At 40.6% G+C, this 22,671-nt stretch overlaps 1 protein-coding gene across 6 annotated transcripts in view; it reads right to left on the bottom strand.

Annotated features, from left to right (window-relative positions):
• Positions 1-22,671, bottom strand: part of KALRN (kalirin RhoGEF kinase) — a 534,707-nt gene that overhangs the window by 158,699 nt on the left and 353,337 nt on the right. For all 6 annotated transcript variants that reach the window (XR_012777086.1, XR_012777087.1, XM_075511732.1 and 3 more), the window contains exons 17-27: positions 20,047-20,166; positions 17,121-17,339; positions 13,581-13,730; positions 12,524-12,638; positions 9,753-9,868; positions 9,072-9,194; positions 6,328-6,510; positions 5,107-5,225; positions 3,787-3,853; positions 2,752-2,861; positions 858-927 (exon numbers count right to left, since the gene is read on the bottom strand). Coding sequence is in view for 4 of the 6 variants with exons in the window: in XM_075511732.1 (XP_075367847.1) it covers positions 858-927; positions 2,752-2,861; positions 3,787-3,853; positions 5,107-5,225; positions 6,328-6,510; positions 9,072-9,194; positions 9,753-9,868; positions 12,524-12,638; positions 13,581-13,730; positions 17,121-17,339; positions 20,047-20,166 (1,392 nt within the window). In the remaining 2 variants the exon portion in view is untranslated. The remainder of the gene's footprint in view (positions 1-857; positions 928-2,751; positions 2,862-3,786; positions 3,854-5,106; positions 5,226-6,327; positions 6,511-9,071; positions 9,195-9,752; positions 9,869-12,523; positions 12,639-13,580; positions 13,731-17,120; positions 17,340-20,046; positions 20,167-22,671) is intronic.

Here is a 22,671-nt window from a genome sequence, read left to right as displayed (position 1 = left end):
ACCTCTTCTTTGTAAACAATATTTCTGAATCCATTTCATCAATATTTGCATCACGTTTTTAAATTAAAAGCCCATTTGAAATCATCCAAACATCCTCTTTTTTTTTGGTAAGTGAAAATACTTCATAATGACTTTTAAATATGCTTTGAAAATGCATTGAAAATCCCAGCTTTGAAATATGAATAAAACTATCAGAGAAAACATGAAGATGGCTGACTTGTGTGGTAAGTATTTTGAAAAGAGAACAGCTTTCATACAAATCAATTACTGTAGCCAGTTCCTGGAGCTTCCTATGCCCATGAAAACTCTTAACATCAAGATTTCAAAGTCCTGTTGGAAATTATCCTGGCATTGGGTAATGGAATGAGAGAGCACTGTGGCTCAGCAATTTGACACTAATTTCTGAAGAAAAATGTTGATAAAATATGTTGTTCATGCCTTTGTAGAGGTCTCATGACTAAAATTCTCTAAGGAGGGTATATTAGGATTTTAAATGTCAGTTTAAATGTCAGCCCTCTCCCAGGGCCCTTTGCAAAGAAATGAATGTCACGCCTAAATACAGGTTTGGTTTGACAAAGTCCTGTTAAACAGGAACTAGCAGAGGTAAAAGCTGTGCTGGTCAGTGCAGGACAAGGAGAGAGGCTCTGGAAAGCCTTCACACTGCTGCTCAGGAGAAGAATTAAAGGAGGGAACCTTTAACCCTGGGAGAGGTGAAGGACAAAGCAGTCATAGTTCCAAATTAGCTCCTAATCTCACTTATGACTAAGGACATAAACCTTGCAGCAATTCCCAGCTTGTTTCCGTCTGTGCTGGAGGAATTAATTTGAATAAACAATGAAAAGAAGAAGCCTCATTACCCAGGTGACGAAGCAGTGGCCCACATCCTCAGGCAGTTGTTCATATTTCTCTAGTTCTTTCAGAAAAATGCTGAAAAAAGAAGACACCAATGTAATTAGTTACAGTCAAATATCCAGGAGAAGCAGAATGACCAATGAGTTAATCAGTGCTAATGATCAATACTTGCATCTTGATTACAGGGCTAATCAAGTGCCCTGCCAGTGGAAAAAGTGTGTCCTTGCCAAGGTATGCCTTGGTTTTTGAGCACAGTCATGCCTGACTCAACTAGAAAGGAAAAGGTAGCAATCTCTAGTCAGGGGTCAGTGTATTCAGGACTGCAAAGTTATATTCAAGAACCATATCATGAATCTTCAAAAGATCTTGTGCAGTGGTCCAGAGGAAGAGCAAAAAGAGAAGCCCAAAGCTGCCAGCTTTCCATCACCAAACTCAGCACACTGGGCAAAGGACAACAATTTAAATAAGCTTGATACTTCATAGGTAAGTAGTAAACTCCCAAAATACAGATTTTGTAATCAACTCTCTCCCAACACCTTGTACTATGAGTGACATCTCTGTTTGCAGATAGAGCCCTGTGCAATGCCTGGGTGGAAAGAGGAATGTGAAAGAGAAGTTGCAGAAGGAGAAGCAACTGAATGTGCTGTTTTCCCCAGCCCTGAATCAGGCTGGGGGATGCCTTAACATCACCAGTCAGAGGAGAAGATTGTGGAGGATGCTGGTGGAGGCAAGGGATGGGCAATTTATTTTAGTGTTGCTAGAAGTTTTAGTGGGAAAAGGATTATGCAGAAGCAGCAGGCTGGAGGAGGATGGGTCAGAGAAAGGACAAATGACAGCAGCAGGGAGCTGAGGGGCATGACTGAGGGTTAGCTGGGAGCAAGGGAAAGTCAAAAAGGAGAGTAATCAGATGGCATCAGTCAGGGTCACTAAAAAGAAGATACAGCACCACAAAGAGAGGGGAAGTAGGAAGGCAATTGGGTGATCCTAATATAATTTTAAATGGGAGAAGAATAATTACCTATATGATAGGGCAATTCTTGTGGGCTGGAAGTCAATTCATCTATTACTTAAAGGCCCTTTTAATGCAATATGTAGTTTGAATCTACTATCCTGATATGTGTTGAAGCTGCTTGCACGAAAGCATGCATATGGCAGCCTCTGCTGAACCATAGTATGTGTATGTGATGACCATATTTATGTGTATATGATGGCGCATTTATCTGGCTGAAGCACTGGAAGCCTCCCAGAACTTCAACAGGGAAGGGTTTTCTGATTTGTTTTTTAAACTGCTTTGGTTTTGATGTGTAACTTGAAGACAGACTTTGAAATTCAGACTGAACTTGTGGGATTCAGCATCCCTAAATGTTACGTTTATAACTGCTATTGCATTCACATTACAGCAGGGAAACGATGCCCTCTAAGCTGATCTGATACACAGTCTCATCTTGATAAAAGGGAGTACTGTTAGTTACAGATTAAGTTCGGAGAGTCTCCAAGAAGTGGCAGGAAAGCTACTTATTAAGCCAGCTCATGTCAACCATTCTTTTTTTTCCCCTCCTGTTTTCCAAGAGATCATACTTTTGACAAGGCACGCTTCCAGACTAGATCTAGTGCTGTGAGATGGAAAGCATGTATAAGGACCACAAAACATTGGTATAATATGACTTTAACATTGTTAATCAGCTGAAGGTGAAGTTAAAACTAAGATGCAATTCATTTTTGTGAAGGAAACAAAACAAGAAATCAAACATTATTTTGCAAATCTGTATCAATTACTTTATGCTCCTGTGTGCATTGTACTGTAGGTATTCACTGCAGACACCACGTAGATGTATAGGTATACACATGCCTTTGGTTTCCTTAGTCAGTAAACATTAATGGAACTGTGAGAAAACCTACTTGTTATGGAAGTCATATATCTCCTGAATATTGCCAAAGATGATGTGTTCCTTATTAAGGATCCCAGCGGGTATTTCTTCCACTCCACTTGTCATTTCCCAAAGGTAAGTCTGGAAGACACCAGCAATTCTTAGCTTTGTGAATAAATGCAGTGAAAAACAATAGATGTCCCTGTTTTACTGCCAAAGGCACAGGCTGACAAGGGAACTATGTACTTTGAGATTAAACAAACAAGCTAAAAAAAAAATAAAAAAAAAATGTTCCAGTGTCACAGAAAGCTCTCCAGAGAAATTCAAAGTGCTGACACTCAGAAGTTGTCTGAGGAAAAAGCAGAAACATGCCAACAACACCTGTCTTTGCTGTCCAACTGATGGTGTCCAAAAACTGCAGGCAGAAACAGTTGAAAGATAAGCTGATTTGCCACTTCAGTAGCATTAGATACATAAAAATCTCTTTCAAACTGCAGGAGTGTGAAAGCTGACAGATTTCACTGAAGTACATTCTGCTTTTTGCCTTGAATATCACAGTCCCCTTCAGGAACACCCTGCTGTAGAGCTAGGCAAGGTATTTGACAGTGCAAATCCAGCTCTTTCTGTAGCATGAGATGATCCAAAGGAATAGATTTGAATTCTTAAGAAAAAGCTCCATGATTCCAAAAAGACTAGAAACCAACAAATTTCAGGTCAACGTGTAAATATATTGTTCTTTACTGAGTCCCAGGACGTTGCTCGCACTCTGCAGGGCTCAGCACAGCTTTGTCAATAAAGGCACACTCAGGTGTCCCTGGAGGTGCAGGCCTTTACAGCCAAGCGTGGGGAGCACAGGGCACGGTTCTGCCAGCAGGAGACAAGCTCCCTCTGCTGCCCACCCAGCTCCAACCACCAGCAGGACATAGCTCTGTGGCTAGCCACCGATGGCGGTACCCTCACACAGACTCTTGTCAAGGTCAGCCTTTGTAGTACAGTGAACATCACCACCGCAAAGGATACCATGTCTTTGCTGAAAATACTGGAGACTTCCTGGGCCGTAACTTACCTCTAAACATTCATGTAAGTCCCTGACATAAGCTTTTTCCGTCTGAAGCAGCTCAGCCATAATGAATCTGAAAAAAGACAGTATTTCAGGTGTTTTGGACATTGTAAGCATTTGTACAATGAACAGAAAACAAAACATCCTTCTGTTGTCTTCATGAATCAGTGTACTTCTACTCTAAGCCTTCAGCTGCCTCACTTTGCACCTTTCAGCTCCATGAGTAAAATACCACTTCATACTCTAGTCCCTTGTAGGGTTATTTTCTAAATATCTTTTCTGCATAAAATTCTATTAAGTTGTATTTCTGCAACCCTGAGGTGTGATTTACTATCTACCTGCCCATCTTTAACAGTCAACTGATTCTCAGATTTTTTTTTTTCCCTAGGAGTAAGGACTTGAGATTCACCGACAACACTTGCATCTTCACTAACAGTCAACAGTAAGCCACCCTGAAACTGGAACTTCAGCGGCAATACAGATGGATTTGGGAGACACCACTACTTTGAAGAGGCTTCAACAGCTTGGTATCCAACTAGAGAAAATCCAGGCTGCTGGGAAGCCCAACAATCACATCTGTAGTGCCTGAGGCTGGGCATCTTAAAGGTGAAATGCCCAGTGTTTCGAAAATGTGCCACAGGCAGACCAAGTGTAACCACTGTTCCCTAAAGTAGAACCGTTTCTTATCAAGGTTATGCACGGTAGTGACAATTTCAGAGGGCTGAGAAGGATCGTACATACAAATGCTTTCCAGAATATTCTCACACAAAAATTAAGACAAAATACTATGAAATTAGACTGTTTCTAGATTTAAGCACAACAAACACTTTCCAAATCTTTCCTCTAGTATGAAATATTTCTAGTTGTCTCAGTTCTACACCCACTGAAATCTGAACCTAAACTTCAAGTGAACTCTTGTGTCACTGAAACCCAGTTAACTCCTCTGGATGTCATTGGAGTTTAGATGATACCTAGACATATACAGATGCTTTTCATTTTTTCTGTTCATTTTACTTTTCACATACACCCAGAAAGAAATAATGACAATGAGTATCTCCATGACATCAAGGTCTAATCAAAGTGCTTGACTCACTCCTTTCCCTTTCCAAAAGTAAGTTCTGATTAAAAAAAAAGAAATTCAACCTGTATGTTCTGAAATTCTCTAGCCTACCAGTCACAACTTCTGCCCTACACCTGTAGTATTATCTCAATAGCTCTGCAGCTGGAAGGAGTTATAGGACTGTCAGTCAGTTCTGGTCATGCAAATATTATAGAATCACTCTTAGATAACATGTCATGGCAGACTGTGAGCGTTTGGGGACATACTCTTTCTTTCTGGCCGACTTTCTTTTTTCTTCATTGACTTCATGATTTGCATCTCGCAGCTTTACCTCCCGGTCTGAAAGACTTGCTGGAATAATATCTAGTTCTAGGTCCTTGTTATCCTAGAAAAAGTGACAGTACAGATTTTAAATTAATTGTAACCCTCCTGTTGTGCAAAATGCAGCATGTTCATGAGATCAAATGGATAAGAAGGGACAAAAGTAAGATGAAGATACCAAAGTCAGAAAGAAGGAAATTCAAAAGAGATTTAGAACAACTACAGTGAGAAGGGAGAAGGTTAGAAAGTGAGAGATAAATCTTAAAAAAATGCCAACTATGAGATTTATTATAGTCTTCACTGTTACTCCTATCTAGAAATAGGTATTGACGACAAACACCTAAATTTTACCTTGCTCCTTCACATCTAAATTAGTTGCCTAATATGGCACTTCATAAATAGTCTGATAAAGTAGGGCACCATGCAGAGACAATCCCGACTTCCAATGGCCTTCTGCCATGGAAATACCTTTCCAGACTGTGGTTAGTAACTTTGTGTAAACCAGAGACCTAACAAGGAACAGGACATTTAAGGTATATTGAGGGTGTAAGTGAGGGAATTTATTCCTCTGTCTTTGATACTTAATTTCGAAGGATGGTTGACTGAAATGTTTTTAAGGGTTTCTGCTTCTGGCACTCCCCCTTACTACTGTGGCCAGGGAATAGCAGGAGGTTCTAATTTTTGTTTCTCTTGTGTTGCTCTATTTCACCTAAAAGAGCTCGGAGATGAGGTTGGGGATCAATTTTTTGGTTAGTTAAAGGATGAGAGAATGGAAACTTACAGTCAAAACCTGAGTTTGATTCAAAATAATGGTGTGGGAGCAGGATTTATGGCTTATGCTAAAGTTAACACAGACTTTTATTCAAATAATGTGTTTTCCCCTCATTCTCAGTAGCCGTATGGTCTCCTGGAGTACGTGCAAACATTTGTTTAGAAAGTCTTTCTGATCTTCATCTATCTCCTCCTCATATCACTGATCTGCCAAAAAAAAACCTTCAGAAATTTCTCTTCAGAAACAGTTCTGAACTTGGCTAGGTAGGCTGGCTAGGTTTTAAGTGTTTCTAATGGACACGTGATAACCTGCAGCATTTATACTATAGCCTTCACTTCCCTCTGTGACTTTCGGCTTTCATATAAAACCCCAGCAGGACATGGACTTACAGTACCTCTGTATTGATTCCAAGGGCTTTTTCCAGGGAGTAGCGGTATTTCCCCATCCTGAGAGAGAAGTCACGGTAGCATTTGTCAACGGTGGTGACCCACTTCCTAATTTCAGTGGCGTGTATATGTCCTTTTTCTACAAAGCTGTCAGCCAGCTGGATGAGGAGTTTCACTTTCTCCTTTGTTTGCTGCCCAAAATATGGTCCTTGGTTATGTTGCATTATTATTATTTCCTTTGTTTTTAATTCACATAGCAGTCAGAAGCAGCTCACAATTTTTTATACATCCTTAAAGAGTGCCTGTACTTCATCTTATACAGAATCAGATGCTTTAAACTTTGCCCAGTAAAACATGAAAGGAATGACATTTTTATAAGGACACTTATGAAGCTGCAGGAGATAGAAAAAGTCAAGTTTTTGAAACCACACACACACAAACACATAAGGAAAACATGTTGGAAGTTAGACATGCCTCCTTCCCATAACCAAAACTTATTTTTTGTGAGCCTTTGAGTAGAAGACAGGATTTAAAAATCACACCTCATAAAATACACCAGGTGACTCTGAATCTATACCTAGGCGGTTCTGCAGACCTGTGTAGGCAGGTCATTAATACACCACATATCAGTCCAGGAAGTGAGTTTGAGCCATTACTACTCTGTTTCAGAAAAAAAACAGAATTTAAATCCAAATTCCTGGTCTACTATAAAATCTCCCGTCAGTAATTTAGTTCCAGTTAGAGCATTATAAACTAAAAGATGCTTGAACTCCAAAACATACACTGAGACCCCGAACCTTCCAGAGGTCTTTTCTATTCCTCTTGGGCTCTGACTACCCCTTAGTTACTATGGCTTTTCGTGTTGAGGAACTTTGTGCAAATCTGGCACAAAAGAGCTAGTTATAAATTTTAGCTTAGATTCCAAATCTGTCCTAGGAACTGAAAGTGCCTGGACCCTATGTTTGAGCCAACTCAAGTACAAAATGCTTATAAAAACTGAGATATCAACTGTACAGACGGCACTCCAGCTGTAACGCACATGTTAATCCTCAAAAGCAAAAGAAGAATCAGTCGTATCCCCAGAGGTACTGGCAAGCTCCTTTTCAGAGATGGGGAGAACTTTCCACTCTGCCTGAAGCGAGGCATGCTATCAGGTACTTGATGTTATCACCAGTCTGGTCACAAATGGACAAATGCATGTCAGACCAGAAAACATCTAGCAGATTTCAAACACAAAACTAAATTCAAGAAATGTCACCAGCAAAATAAATTAACAGCTGAATCAGAGGTCATCTTAACAAATTAATTGAGTACTTAAGCAAGGCTAGGTATGGAGAAGTAAAAATCTGACTTCCTGTTATATTGAAAGGGTGTTTCATTCCCAAAAGCTACTGGTGTTATTGCTTTCCAAACAATTGGTTTGGCGAGAAAGTTACTGGGATCAGGAAGGCTTTCAGTTACAGCTTAATTTGAGAATAACATCAGTCTGGGAGTGATATGCATTTACCAGATTGCACAAGGCAGTGAAAATATTCTAGGTCAGCAGTAGGAAGGTGATTTACTAGAGCCCTAGGGAGCAAGACTAGATGCATCCGTGTAAGGAACAGCCAGTAGTTGTCAATAAGGAACAAGGTATAAAACTCAATCCTAGGCTAAATCAAGAGTAGAAATAGTTTGGAAACTTCAGGATGAATCAGGATTATTCTGATCAAAATTAAATTATAAACTGGAACATGATTTCAGGCAGACTGACTATGGGTGGTTAGAGGCCAGGAGTACTGTTAAAGGAATGTTGTACGGGTCCTGTCTGATTAAATTAACTTCCATCCACTGCTAGTTATCTCCCATTTTCACAAACATGCAAGCTAAGGAAAAAGGAAGGGGACAAGAACACCACAAAGCCTGTGAATCAAACCCATGCAAGTACCGAAAGCCTAATGAGGAATTTAAGGATTACAGAAGATCAATTTCAGGACACAGTGAAATGATGCTACATAATACCAAAGCCATGGTCTTGCTGCAGTCCGACTTTGCAATTTAGATCCTTATCAGTTACTGTTAATACCCCTGTGGATTCACTGTCTGTGAATTACCTATGGTTTGAATTAATTTGGCTGAAACAGATCCAATCACCATTCCTCTGTAAACCCCACCAGATTTCTCAGAATTCCTCCATATAAATTAATAGGTTCTTGGTAATACAGCTTTGTATTAAAAAATGTTCACCCCGGAGTTTACAAACCCATTTATTTAAAGTATTTTGTTGGGATCAGCAGATCATTTCTAATGATACAAATGATCACCTGTGATCAACCCATCTGGAATTAATGAAACAAATTGTAGTTGTAATGACAGAAGAAAGAGACAGGGAATCGAAGATGACCTTGGATATGTTCAGATCAATTAGTTACTCTATACCATTCTTGTATGATTGTTTGAGGATGGAATTAGGGTATGTCTCATTAGGCTGCTGTGAACTCTGTATGCAAATGGACTTTCTCTTCCTGCTGATCAGAACAAAAATGCTCCATAACCACTACAGACCAAGGGGGAGAAAACCTCCCTTTTGTGCCTGTGTCTTGCTAAAAATGAAAGATCACAGTTCTCAAAAGGCATTTATCTTCTGGGCTAGGGACATCAGGAGGAAAATACAAAATCAAGAGAATATTATTACAGAGATTTAAGGCATTGAAACAGGATCATAAATATAGACTAAGGCAGATGCCATAATTAGATTAAAGTCACTGTTTACCTTTGCAGGTACTCTGAATTCCCCATATTCCTTCAGGAGTTCCTGAGTTTCTTCTGCTGATTCCCCTGTGGAGTTGTGAGTAGAGAGGTAATATTCGCCTGTTTCTTGGATCCAGTCTAAGGCCTGTGAATGTCAAAAACAACCAAAGGAAATGCAAAACAAACAGTCTTTGTATTTCAAGAACTAATCCTCTGACAAAAAAACCTGCCAAATAAAGTATATCAAATCCATTGGGAGTTAATACTCTGTATACTGAAACACTTCCTAGGAACACATAAAAATAATACAGTAATCAAAGCAGGATACAAAAGGTGCTGTATGTTTCCTAGGAGAAAAAGGAATGTAGGGAATTCTACCTATATACAGATAAATATGCATGCAGGGAAAGCAGTTTTCTCATTCAGTAATAGCTCAATAAAACAAGTTTGCTCTTATATTTATTTTCAAACAAATGAACAAATCCAGAAATTAATCTGACCTGGCAAAAATACTGAGTTATGTTGTTGGGTTTTGGAATTTTCTTAAATTGTTTTAAAAATCTACATTTGCCATGTTTTCAAACATTACACTTTTTAAATACAACTTGAGATTGCAACAGGAGCCCCATGCAAAGGTATTGCATGGATACAAGAAATATTTGCACACCGCCAGGACAGAAAGACAAAGGGGTTTTTACACTACCTGCTTGGCACTGCGCTCAAAGACAACATATTGTTGGCACTGATCTAATCTCCGCTTCTTCAGGGTCCAGAAGTGAAGGACCCGGTTCTCCCTCTGCAGCAGCTCACTCAGAATGGCTGTAGGGCAAAGGAAAACATCTGCATGATTAGTGATTCTGTGAGTGCATACAGAAATAAGCCATAAAAAGCTGAATTTTCTCACTCTGCCTGGACCGCACTCCCAAGAGCAGAGCCCCTGAAATTGTACTTCTTGAAAACAAGCATTGATTCAGAAGGGCTGCTTTAAAAAAAACCAACAAACAAACAAAAACAACAACAAAAAGGGCAGCTGCAGGGCTATCTGGTAAAGGAGAAGATGCTAGAACAGAGTTTGGGATTTACACCAGTAAATCCATTGGGGTACATGATTTCTAGTCCATTTGTTCTCTTCTGTTGCTTATTTCAGGAGTCTAGCACTGGTTGACATAGAAGTTGCCCTTTTACTGCCTTGTCTGTTGCTCTGGCCACAAGCTACCCAGCACTTGGCACCAAAGCCTACTGTCCCAGGCAGAGCTCTGGTCATGACTGAATTTAATTCAGACCTGAGCCCCCAGTTTGACATACCTGGTAAGGTTTCATATATAGTTGTGCTGCCTGGCGACGCTCTGTGTGCTGCTCCCTGTGCAGTTATTGCTGGGCTACGATTTTGGGTTGAGGCCTGGTATTGGTCCTCTAAACTGTTTTCTATGTGATGGGGATGTGACAGACACCCAGGTTCAGGAAGAGACTGGCAGGAGACCTGCTAATCCTTGGAGTGTAGGACATAGGTGTTCTCCTTCAAAACCCAAGTGCTCAGCCAGACTGTATCAACTTGATAAAAGGGTGTGATTTAAGTCTTTAAAAAGTACCATGGGTTTAACTGAAAAGGTTACACGCAGAGAGAGTGCAAGAGATTTACGCTATATAACTGACATAAACCTTAGTTAAACCTGAGCTTTTCTACTTAAACTGAGTTAAGCCATGTGTAGCTGGCAGCAGCATGGCTCATCCCAGCCACGCCTGGGTACGGAGCTCAGGTAGCTGCCTCGGCAGGTAAGGCATGGCAGCCCTCCTGCCCTTATCCTCAAAGCGGAGCATCCACTAGAGGGGGCTTAGGCACAGGCAGCCCGGGCAGCAGCCGCACTCTTTTATATTAAAACGTTGAGTCTGGCTTCCCAACCACTTACAGTGACTTACGAACATTTACAGCACCTGTTAATAACCTCTCTTACCCTAAGCCCTTTCTGAATGCACTGATAGTCATTGCTTATGTATCAGCACTGGTGGCAGCAAGCAGATTTGGATGTATCCCTCCTCATTTACAAGTGTGACACTGATTATGCTCAAAAAATTGGTAATACTTAATAGCAAAACCTAGCCCAGTCCCTGCTGAGGGAACTTTGTCTGAATGACAAAATGAACCTGAAGCTTGTCACGGGTGCTGTAGATCAGGTCTCTGCATAAACAGTTTATGCCAAATAAAACTAATTTTGTTCTGTATTAAAGACTTTGCTTTGGAAGCACAATAGGTATCCTATGAAATGGTGCTTTTATTCTGAACTAAAGTGTCCACTTCAAAGATTTTCTGTGGAGAGACTCACCAAGCATAAGAGTTGCACGTTTGGCTTAGAAAAAGACTGATATACAAGCTCATTTTTATGTAAGTGAGTAATTTCAAACAAGCTCAGTGAGGAACACTCACAAGCTTGTATCAGGTTCATATCTAAGGGCTTGCTGAGTCAGGATTTAATTAATGTTCCCGTGATTTTCAACTGTAAGGAACAAAAATCCACAACAACAACAAGCATTTGACCCAGTAGCGGTGGAAAGTTGAACAAAGTCATGTTAACATTGAAGAACTGGTACTGAAAGAAAGGAAGGAAAATAATCTCTTCAGTAGCACCAGTTTCATCTTCTGCGTATAACCAAAGTTCCCATCCCTCCCACATATACAACTGCACTGCTTTTAACCTGTATTTTTTTGCAGCTTGTAAGAAAGCCAATAATAATAACATAAAATGGTTTATTTCTGCAGAATCACTTTGTTCATTCTTATCAGTACCTTGCAGCATTGCTAGGCACAGATTAACAACTGTTTAGTTAAGCAGAGGAGTGGAAACAATTCAAACATCTCAGATGTATCATCTGATGGTAAATGGTGCTCTTTTGACCAAAGGAAAGCAACTACAGGCAGATACTTTTGCTGAGGATTGTTTGATGTGGTAGGACATCAAACAGGATTCCAGGGACAAAAAAATAGCAGATCCATCCTAGGGACAAAAAAGCTTGGGGTTCATTTTTTTCCAGTGCTCAGCAGCAACAGGATGCGTCTAGACCTTGTATTTGATATGTGCTTATTTGTTTATGCAGTTTTAGATATTAAGGCAAAATAGTGTCTGATCATCTCAGCTGACAACCTACATGATGGGGGATGGCACAGCGTCACTACCATGGACTTTCCTGACAAGAGAAGCCAGACAGAGCCCATGTTTCAAACCACTTCCCTTGTTTGCCCCACCACTACTTGCAACAGCAGAATTCTGTATAAGAACTCATGCCTAGCAGAGGAGGGATGACTTTCTGAGAGGCTTCACTACCATTGCTAAAGGTGTCAGGCATATGTATAATTTTAGTGACAGCAGATGGCAAAACTTACGGTGCCTTCTCAGCATGTTCACAAACTTTAGGATGACCACACAGTAGAGGGGGAAGCAAACAAAACCTTCAATGCTGTCATTGCACCAGTGCACCAACCTTTCACTTGCTGCTCGGGCCCCCTCGTATGGCTTGCTACTCCAGGCATGCTGACATTGTTCCGGTGGATGTACTTGAGGAATACCTCAGCGTTTCTTCGTGCCAGCGTACAGGCCTAAGAAAAACAGCCCCCGCCAAAAAGAATCAGTAAAGATGAGCAAAGAAAGCGACCCAAGGGAGTTCTCTGCTTATTTTGCAGGGAGAAGTTCTCTTTCATATGGGAACATGAGAGCTTCAGCTAAGAGTCAATAAGCTCAGCTAATAAACTAACAGCCTCATAAATGTATTAAAACATGAGTCATTTTGAATATAGTGGCTCATTTTATATATTAAGGGCAAATTAATGGCAATAATAAAACAACTGGTTGTAAAGAGCTAGTATATCACACATTTTCAATCTAACCACAGCTAACCCATCTCTCAAGAAAAGTACTCGTTGTTTCAAAAAAAATGTACAATATAGAGGCATAATTTCTTAAGCCTTGCCTGCAAGCATAGTTTCCTGTTGTATATCAGTTTTAGTGGAAGGTGGGAGGCTGGCTGTCAATTGACTTGTCAGCCTGTCAGCTCCACAGTTCTTACAAAGCAGCACCTGGAAGGTAGAAGGAAATCTCTGTCTCCATCCTGGTGCTGCCCTGCAGAGACGCAATTACTTCAGTTGTTAGTCGCTCTTCAGTTATTGGCTTGGAGGACAGAATTTGAAGTGCTGGATGGTTTGTATAAGCCAACACCAAAATGCCGTATAATACCTGTCATTTATAATGCTCATAGGTGATTTTGAGAATTTGAACTTCCAACCAGCACAACAACTAACATCCTCCAAGTGCAATGCAAATACCACCTGATTAGTCCTGATGACGTGTCTCCGAGATATGCATTGATAATAATGCTTATTACCCCTACTATAACAGTGTGAAACTGGCCTAGGGCTTATACAGCCAGGCAGTAGCTGAACTGGAATTACACCTCAGAGCCTCCTCTCAAACTCACCAACACTGCTCTAAATTGACTACTTAATGGAGAGTTTTCCTGATTTATTAGAGAACTAAAATGAGACCTTGAGAAAAGCCTCCTTCTGTTCCAGATGTTTGCTGATCAGAGGGATGACGTGGTCTATCTCAGCTGCCGGTCCAAGTTTATCTCGACCTCCACACCAGTCTTCATCCCGTCTGTATTCTTGCTCCAAGCTCTCTAATACACTGCACACCTGAAACATGCCCATAGCACAATAATTCAGTTATCTGAATCATAATCAGGAGGAACATATTCAGTAAAAGACTATTACCAGTAACATTTCAAATCTAAATGTTTTGGACTATGGGCCATGGCATGGAGGATAAGTGGGTATGAAACAGGCCTTGGACAGAATGATCTAGAAGTTCTTCTTACCCATAGGGATCTCTACTGTTTGGGATGCAATTAATCTGGTTTAAGGGTAATAAATCCTTCTTCTCATCCAATAGATAATTGGGGGGAAGCTCAAAAGGTTGAATCAAGGCAGGGGTCAGTGTTGGCCCCAGTGGATCATTCAGGAAACAATCCCTATTCCAGAATGGTGCTTTAGATGTGTTTAAATCCCACTGAAGTCAAGGGACTTAGCACATACTTAAAGAAAAACACATGCTTAAATACTTTCCTGAAACAAAGTCTGAAGCTGGAACTAATTCTCTTCAGCTGCATGTTAGTTGCTCCCTATACAGCTTTTGTAAAGACTGATGGAAACCAATAGACATTAAATCAGTGTCGCAACCTAGGTGGATGCAGGTGTTCCACTGTACAGGGCTTACACAAGTATCTTTTATCTTTGTAGAATAAAGGGAATGAGGTAAATAAACCAACACAGTCTGGAAACTGTGTGTGCAGTGGCCTCGGACAAGGCTGAGTCTTTCGTGTTGCAGATCCTGAGAATGACTCTTAGTGGCCTGTGCAGACACCAAAAAAACTACAAAAGTTTTCAGGACCATTTGGAACTTTCCTCTTCTCTCCCAGAGGGCTCTTCCTACACACTCCACTGCTGAGATTACTCAATATCCAGTCAGTTATTGCTGGAGGTCCAGCTAACCATGTTCACCTTTTTCTCGCTCACTCCTGCAACTTTTATATGAACACAATTATAAATCAGAGGACCCTAGATGCTCAAGAGCATAGCCTGGAAGAGATTCCAGCATCATCTACCAATCCTCCCCACTATCACAGGTCATTTTCATACAATTCCATTCATGAACACATCAAACTCAGTTTTAAAACTGGTGAACTGAAGTGAACTGATCAACGTACTCTGCTGCCAGGCTGTTCAAGGACCTTATGCATTTGACAATCTGAAATAATCTTCTTGCTTGGATGTAAACCAGCACTCACCCTCAAACATTTATTGGAGAGCAAGTGCCCCATGTGTTATTCAGGCACAGAAAAGCATTTCCATTTTACTTCTTAGTTCTTGAAAACTTTGGTACTCTATTGGACTTTGGTGACTTGAAAAATTAAAGTAGATGGACAACCTGGGGTCCACATCTTTTCAGAAAGGATGATCCCTGCAGATGCAAATATCATCTCTCTGTTAAGACAATGAGACCAATTAATATAAAGTGGGCTGTCAATAAGTCAGAGAGAAACTGGGCTATTTGAAAGCCAGGGGCTCCACCAGTTATATCAAGAACATAGTATGCTTGGGGAAGACAGGCATGAAAAAGTTTGTCTGGTTGTGACAGTCTCTCCACCCTTTGAGCTGCTTTCTCTAGATACTTGGAGAATTCAGGATCCAGTAAATTACTCAATCCACTTTCATCCAGTCAGGGAGCAGACTGTTAAGGACCGTAGCTCAGTCGTGCAGCCCAAGAGAAGATGACAGACTAGTGAGTTTATGCAGCAGTGAGTTTATGAGCATTCAAAGACTGAATGATCTTTGCCCTAGACATTTGCTGAATAGACACAACTAATGAATGAACTGGTGGGCACTGCGGTATGCTTGTCTATGACTTGGAAACAGGAAGAGAGACTGAACTGATAAATTACTGGCTATGCATATTTTGGCCAGCACATTTGACTGTCTAAAGCACTAATGAATCCCTTAATGGTTTTCATTTCTCACAATCCTCCACCAGCAGTAAATCATTTCAATCTTGAATGCATCAGGGACTGTAAATCTGTTTGAAACTCTTCACAGTGAAAGACATTCATTATAAGGAATGAATTCATCTTAAACAACCTTAAAAATGCATTAAACAAATGACACCAAAAAGTGGCCCAAGGATCATCTACAGCCTTGTTGTTAAGGAAAAAGTAATCTCTTTCCATAATGATATATCTAGTTGTGCTAAAAAACTTCCCATGTCTGGTTCTCTAATTGAGGAACTAACTATGTGATAATAACAATAGAAAATGTAATGGAAATCACTGCTGCCTTTTGTATAAAACCACAGGTTCCTGCAATGTCCATGCTAACTCGAACTGCCTGGCTGCAGTAAATTACATCAGGCAAGGCTATTCGAGTATCCACACTATGACACTAATTCTCACTGACTACAGTATAAATGGCACCTGCTTGTGCAAGGGATGAATAATCCCACCATACCAGCAGCTAACTAGAATGTGTTTTGCAATTCATGGACACCTGGAATAAAGTAAAGTTGTGTCAACATATAATGGTTACTGCTGTAATTATCTGTGTTGCAGATGAATTTAAGAGAAATCCCTTCGTATCTTGGCATCTTTTTCGGCATGGTGGTGTTTAACTACTAGTGAAAACACTGACTAGTACTGCTCACAAAGTAACAAGTAATTAATTGCAAGCAGTTGTCGAGGAAAAGCAGATTTATATTCCTCAAAATTAACTCTGTATCATGAGAACTTGAAACTAAAATGGCAGGATTTCAGAAATTCTTGCCATTGGAAAGGGGACAATTAAAAAAAAACCTTCAAGAATTACATTGCTTCACTGAAAACTTTAAGATGAATGTTATTGCAAACTGCTGCCTTTTTTGTTTGTTTGGTTTTGGTTTTCTTTGTTACAATTCTTGTCAGAGAAACAATTTTGACTAGTTCAAACTTTGGTTTCCACATGTGGCTTAGCATTGCTATGTCAATGGAGCAAATGTCCTTTCAGTTAATTTTGCCAGTGCTGTGAGGTCCCTTGCTGGCAGAAGACCCTCTGCACTCAGGGTCAGAGTAGAAAACCCCCACCTACCAGTGCTGCTACATCATGGGGTGCACTCACATTGGTATTTACCAGCTGGGAGTCACCTGAGGGCTCAACACTGGCCCTGTTCAGGTGACACAAAGGTTTATATGCACCTAATGTGTGGATGAAGACATGCAAACATATGTAAAAAGACAAAGGGCAGTTTTAAGGGCAAGCAGGGCTGACTGAAGCCACTTTCTTCCTATTTTTGGGATTACTCAAGGAAAAGAGAGAAGAATAGGCACTGCTCCTTAGTGGTATTAGCAGAGCAGGTATTTGGAACAGTTCAACGCTCTGGAAGAGTGGAGAGACTGCACTGCTGATCTTGGTGAGAGGCAACAGCTTCACACTATACACTGGGAGCTAAATCCCAGGCTGTGGCAATATGCTGTGATACAGATACGATACTGTTCAGCTCACCTGCTCAGAGGTTTTATAGAAGGCCACCGAGGCATTGACAAGTTTGAGCCTGTCCTCCATCTTCAGCATCAGCTGCTGCCAGTGCAGGGCCACCTTTTCGGCACACTCTCTGATAGCATCGGCATCATAATGCCCAGCCTGTAGCAATACTTCGGCTTTCTGCTGGACTTGCAGGGCACTCTGGTGTGTCTTCTGTAAGGAAGTGGCATGAAAGAGGGACTGTGTATGAGGGGAGGAAAGAGAGGTTGTATAGATGTGCCAGATGTATGGTAGAAAGGTGAAGCGAGGTGTGAGCATGGAGATGCGAGAGAGTGAAACATTTTCAGAGTTATCTTCAGTTAACAGTTACTTTCTGCAAAGCATTTTAGTTTCAATTATTCACACACATTTGCAACATGTTATTAAAGCTTGGGACAAGCAAGCACTGGCTAAGATGGGTTAGCTCCACCGATCAGCTACTGCCCCTTGGGCAACAACCCCGGGTGGGGTTTCCCGTGGGTCCATTTTGACAACCCCAAGGCAGGCAGCTGTTATGCTGAGCTCCCACCCAGCCTGTACTCAATGCTGACTGCATCCCACACAACCTGAAGATACAAAAGCAAACACCAAAGAGTTGGCAAACTATGGGCCTCATCACCCTAATTTGACTCTTGCCAGGCAGTTTGCTGGCATCAGCAGCTTTACTCATGTGTGTAATTGTCCTGTCCGCAGGATACAAAACATCAACAGAAGATATGAAGATGCCTTACTAAGTGGCATGAACTATATCACAAATATCAGCCCCTACATTTCTGAAAGTCAGTTCACTCGTATTGGAGCTACACTATGCTACCTTTAAGGGTAGAGCTGGGGGGGAGTCAAGCCATTTTCTCCACTGTTCCCCAATTTACTCATTAGCCACTTTATAGGCAGGACTGAATTATCTGCTCCGTTCCCCAGCCTACACCAGCTCCTCTCAGAGTAACCAAGTGGTGGTTACATCTTCCTCTGTGGGTTGCCGAGAGGAAAATAGCCCCTGGCCCTTCACAGCCTCCTGAGTAACTGTGTTCAGGCACGGTTTAGTCCAATATTTGATTTTAATCTTCTGAACAGAAGCCCTAAAATATCCCAAAGACTCCTCTGTTCTGCATCCCATTTGTAACTGCTGCTGACAAATTCTCATGTGATACTTTTATGATCTAATCCTCGAACCTGGAAAGAAGCTTGCAATCATCTGGTAATACACTGATGAATAATGCAATGTAGAGAAAGCTATTAGCAAAAAAAGGATTAATACTTGGCAGAAACATTTAGGAAGATGTTCAAGAACAACTGGTTAAATTTAATATCCAGCTGCTTTACTGATGTTAGAGTTGTAATACTTGTTTTAAATAGACTTTAAAGGATTTCAACTGAAAATCAATTCCACATCTAGAATGCCTTTAGAGAACAGTCTGCCCTGTGTGCTTTGCTGATCTCTTCCCCATATTGAGCTTTAAACACTTTAAAGATTTTATCTAGTGTTTTCTCCCTTTGAAAACTTATTTTCCCCTTACTGTGGCGTAACCCTCTTCTCCCTCTGTGATTTGCATTTACCACCAAATACAAGCACTTCCCAATGGCAGCAAGCTGCGATAACACAGCCAGTGGGTGTCTTGTTCCCCACTGCTGTCTGGTGACGGCTGCCAAGATGTGGTCAGCAGAGCTTGGTACCAGCCAGCTCATACAGAATTGATAGAAAACTTCTTCCTTTTCCCTTGGGAGCTGCAACAGCTGCTCTCCTTCCTTACTGTGAGTGGAGCTGGATCAAAATAGGTCATTAACTGAGGTTTAAACTCTATACTTACTAGCAACACTATAATGTATACTGACTTATTTAAAGTTTACCAGAAGACATAAAGACACTTTTCCCTCCCTAAATCAGGCATATCTTCAAATCTCCATTATGGAAATATTATTTTCATAGTTTAAAGTTTGGTTTAGTTTTGGTTATTTTCAAATATATATAAACCACAGAAAGAGATTTTCCAACTTGTTCTTTGCTCTGTAAAAAAGTAACTATTAACATAATCTGGGAAGCATATACACCTTGTTAAGCAGGAACAGGAGAAAGCAATGACCCCTCTTTCTCATAACGGGAGCAAGCACACCCTATGAGCGTAGAGTTTGTTCATAATGACAAAGATGTATAAAGTACTGAGCCTAACTATGAGTCTTGTAGTGCCCTACTCAGGGGAGTCCGTAGCCCTCTACTACCTTCTCATCCAAAGGAAAGCAGCTCAGAGGAGGTGTCATTCCTCCTGCCATGTCCTGGCCCCGTGAGGGAGGCAAATGAGTTTGCCCGCAATTAGTGTTCAAGGGCCAGGTCAAAGATGTGCTACTCCAGGGCAAGCAGGGGCAAAAGCTCAGTTTTGCAGGCAATTCTTAAAAATCGCCCCTCTTGCCTCTTCTTCAAAGTAAAGTTATTTGAGAATGTGGATTTGAATGAATGTCTCTTCTACTGTCAACAAAAGGACAGCTGAATGAAACAGAGATTTCATGTGAGAGCATTATCCCGTAAGAAAGATACTCATAAATGAATTCTGTGCAATGATCTGCAAATTGTGGATATGGGAAAAAACTGACTTCACAAATTTTTCTCATTTTCAGATCACTTTGTGAAATTTATCTTCTTATTTTTTTACCAAAGAAATTATCAGAAGATGCGTGAGTGTCATTTTCATGAATGGGAAAGCTGATATCTGACAGCCAAAGGATTAGCTGCAGATGATAAATAATTTATTTCATGATTAACCTCTGGCTGCATTATGAGTTTAATGATAAGTTGATTTTCTAAAGTTTTTATTCCTTCCCTTCCTTCAAGCAACCAATGATTGATGCCCAAGAGATAACCTTTTGTATGATGTTCACCTGGGAAGGAGAAATAAAGTTAACTTGTTCGTGTTACCTCTATGGCCAGCTGAAACTGCTCATGCTCTCGCTGGAGCTGCTCAGCTTCAGAGAGGGAGCTTGCATTGACAAGGCTTGCATTCAGCATTGATTCACCATTCCGGATCCAGCCAAGCACCTGTAAAGAAAGGATGTGCTTATGGAAAGGTTGCTTCAGTACAAAGGTTGACGTAGTCACCGATCAGAAAATGCTTCAGCCTGACTAACAAACTTTCCCCAGTGTGGTCTCAGGCTGAATCAGTGAGCAGAAAGAAATCCTAGGATAAGGACTTAATGACATAAATTTTTAGAGGGCAAAGATCTTATAGAAGAAGTTCTTACTTGAAGAATTAAACTCCCAAGGTATTTACATGGATATTCGGATAGCAAAGAGCTTTCATTGCCAAGGTTTGATCACAAAAATGAATGTTCCCCTATGCAAATGCCCCAGGGCAAAACCACAAAGTGTAATGAGGAAGATTTGAAATTAAACATAAAGATCTCTCTCTTTTTCAAATTTCCAACTCGAATCACGGACCTTGCAACTCCTTTCCGCTCCACTTGCCTGTGCTTCTTTCACACAAAAGTCAGAGCTTAGGGGTGAAGAAGGAAAAGACACAGTTGGTTTCATCTGACACAGAGTTAAGATGCAGTTGGAGTTTCCACCTGCATGCAGAGCTAGGAAGAAATCTCAGGTCTTGCATTTTATATTTAGTCAAGAAGCTTTACTTCAGGGATATTTAGATTATTTGTAGACATCCAACCCATGCTGCAATGACTGCAGAATCAAATCCTAAATATACATAATTAATCTATCAAGCTAAGGTTGTATTTATTCATTTAAGCAGCAACATTTTCTGCTATTTTAAGACGTGTTTGGAAAATTAGCCCCAGAACACACGTGCAAGTTCTTTGCTGTGTTGTCTCAAAGCCTATTTTCTACCTGTGTGGATGTCAAATTATTCCAATAAAGCCAGAAAGTTGCTGAATTCAATTCACAGATGCACAGGAAATCCTGACTGCCCAATCACTGCCCTAAATTTAGCTCATGATTTACAAAGCTCCAAAATTGACTTTGCTGCAATATTCTACATAGTAATTTCCCTTTTGTGCCATCATTTTCACCAAGTGATCCATTAAATTGTCTGAAAGAAATAGGGATTTTCTGTTGTTTTGTTTTTTATCCCTACATCATGTATCACCCTACTTATAGCCATTCAGTTCCCTGTAGGGTAGGAAAATGAGTTTTCCCTAGGAGAAAGGAAGGGGAGCCATCTACACATGTAGCTGACCCTAATTTGTAGAAAATTACATTCTGCTCACTACAACAGTGTGGAAGATTTCATTTGTCAGCTTTCTCTCTTTCATCAGCAGGTGGTATTGTTCCTGTGGGAAATGCAACAAAGATTTAAGGGAAAAGAAATCAGGTTATCATATGGCAATCTTTTTGGCTGGCTTTTTCTATAATCCATCAGACAAGAAAGCTACATTATTACCGACTACATGGTACCAAAGGCTGAAGTTAACCAAAGGATCACTGTATCTGGGAAAGACTTGAAATGAGGACATCATAAAGCAAGACATGCTTTCACATTTTCTATACCGTGATATATCCTGGCTTGGGCCATTTAGAGTGTAAAAAATACTGACTATGAATGAACATGTATGCTAAAAATGCAGCAGCTTTTTTTTTTTTTTTTTTTTTTTTTTTTTTTTTTTTTTTTACACAATACAGGGCATGACAGGGTCCTCTTGGAAACAGCTTTTATTTGAGCTGAAATTTTCAAAACCTGCCATAGAAGTTTTGACGCAGATTTCATACAAATATCTGAATCTCTAAATAGTAATAAAATCACTGGAAACCTCAGTGTTAAAACAAAGGAAGTCAATTAGTGAAAAGCTAATAGGCAACAAGGTTGAGTAAGGAGGAAGAGGGACCACAGCAACCAGGTCTCCTCTAGTGTTAATGATACATGTGCATCCCTCTGTACAACTGCCTTGTTGACTCAAAAATATTCAGAGTAAAGCAGTTCAGGTCAGGCTCTGGTGGACTACATCTTGTCAGCAATGCTTACAGCACTTTTCTTGCCCAAGGCTGCTGCCACCCCTGAGTTGTGCCCCTCCCACCATTCCCCAGAGTGTGGGGCTCCTGCACTCCCCCTTCCAGGCCCAGTGACCACCCAAACACTAGCAAATTTTGCTTAAAAGAACTAAATAATAACCCCATTCTATTTCCAAAAGTCTTACACTTAAATGTCAGGGCCTCATCTGGGATTGCATCAGCTTTTTCCATAGTAATGTTTTTCTCTTAGGTTTTTCCCCTCTTCTTCTTTTGTGTGTGTGTTGTTTACATACAGTAAGAAAAAAATTCAGTTGCATACCCAAAGCTTCTTAAGTGCAAAACCCAGTCACCTGCAGAGCCTTTCATTGTGTCACTGGTTTGGAAGTAGACTGTGAAATGGTTGGAGGAGAGCATTTACACATTTGTACTTGGTTTACAAGACCTGCTCACAAATCGACTCCTACTTATACAGTGCTTAATACCTTTTCATAAAAATATGTAGAGAAGCTGCTAACATAGCACCAAGACACTTCTCTGATCATCTCCTGTATTAATAGATTCACCATCATCTGGCAATGTGCA

This window comes from Mycteria americana, chromosome 9, assembly GCF_035582795.1.
Source record: "Mycteria americana isolate JAX WOST 10 ecotype Jacksonville Zoo and Gardens chromosome 9, USCA_MyAme_1.0, whole genome shotgun sequence".
Classification (NCBI taxonomy): domain Eukaryota; kingdom Metazoa; phylum Chordata; class Aves; order Ciconiiformes; family Ciconiidae; genus Mycteria; species Mycteria americana.
The sequence above is the reverse complement of the archived record's forward strand: the minus strand, read 5'-3'. Positions and strand labels throughout refer to the sequence as shown.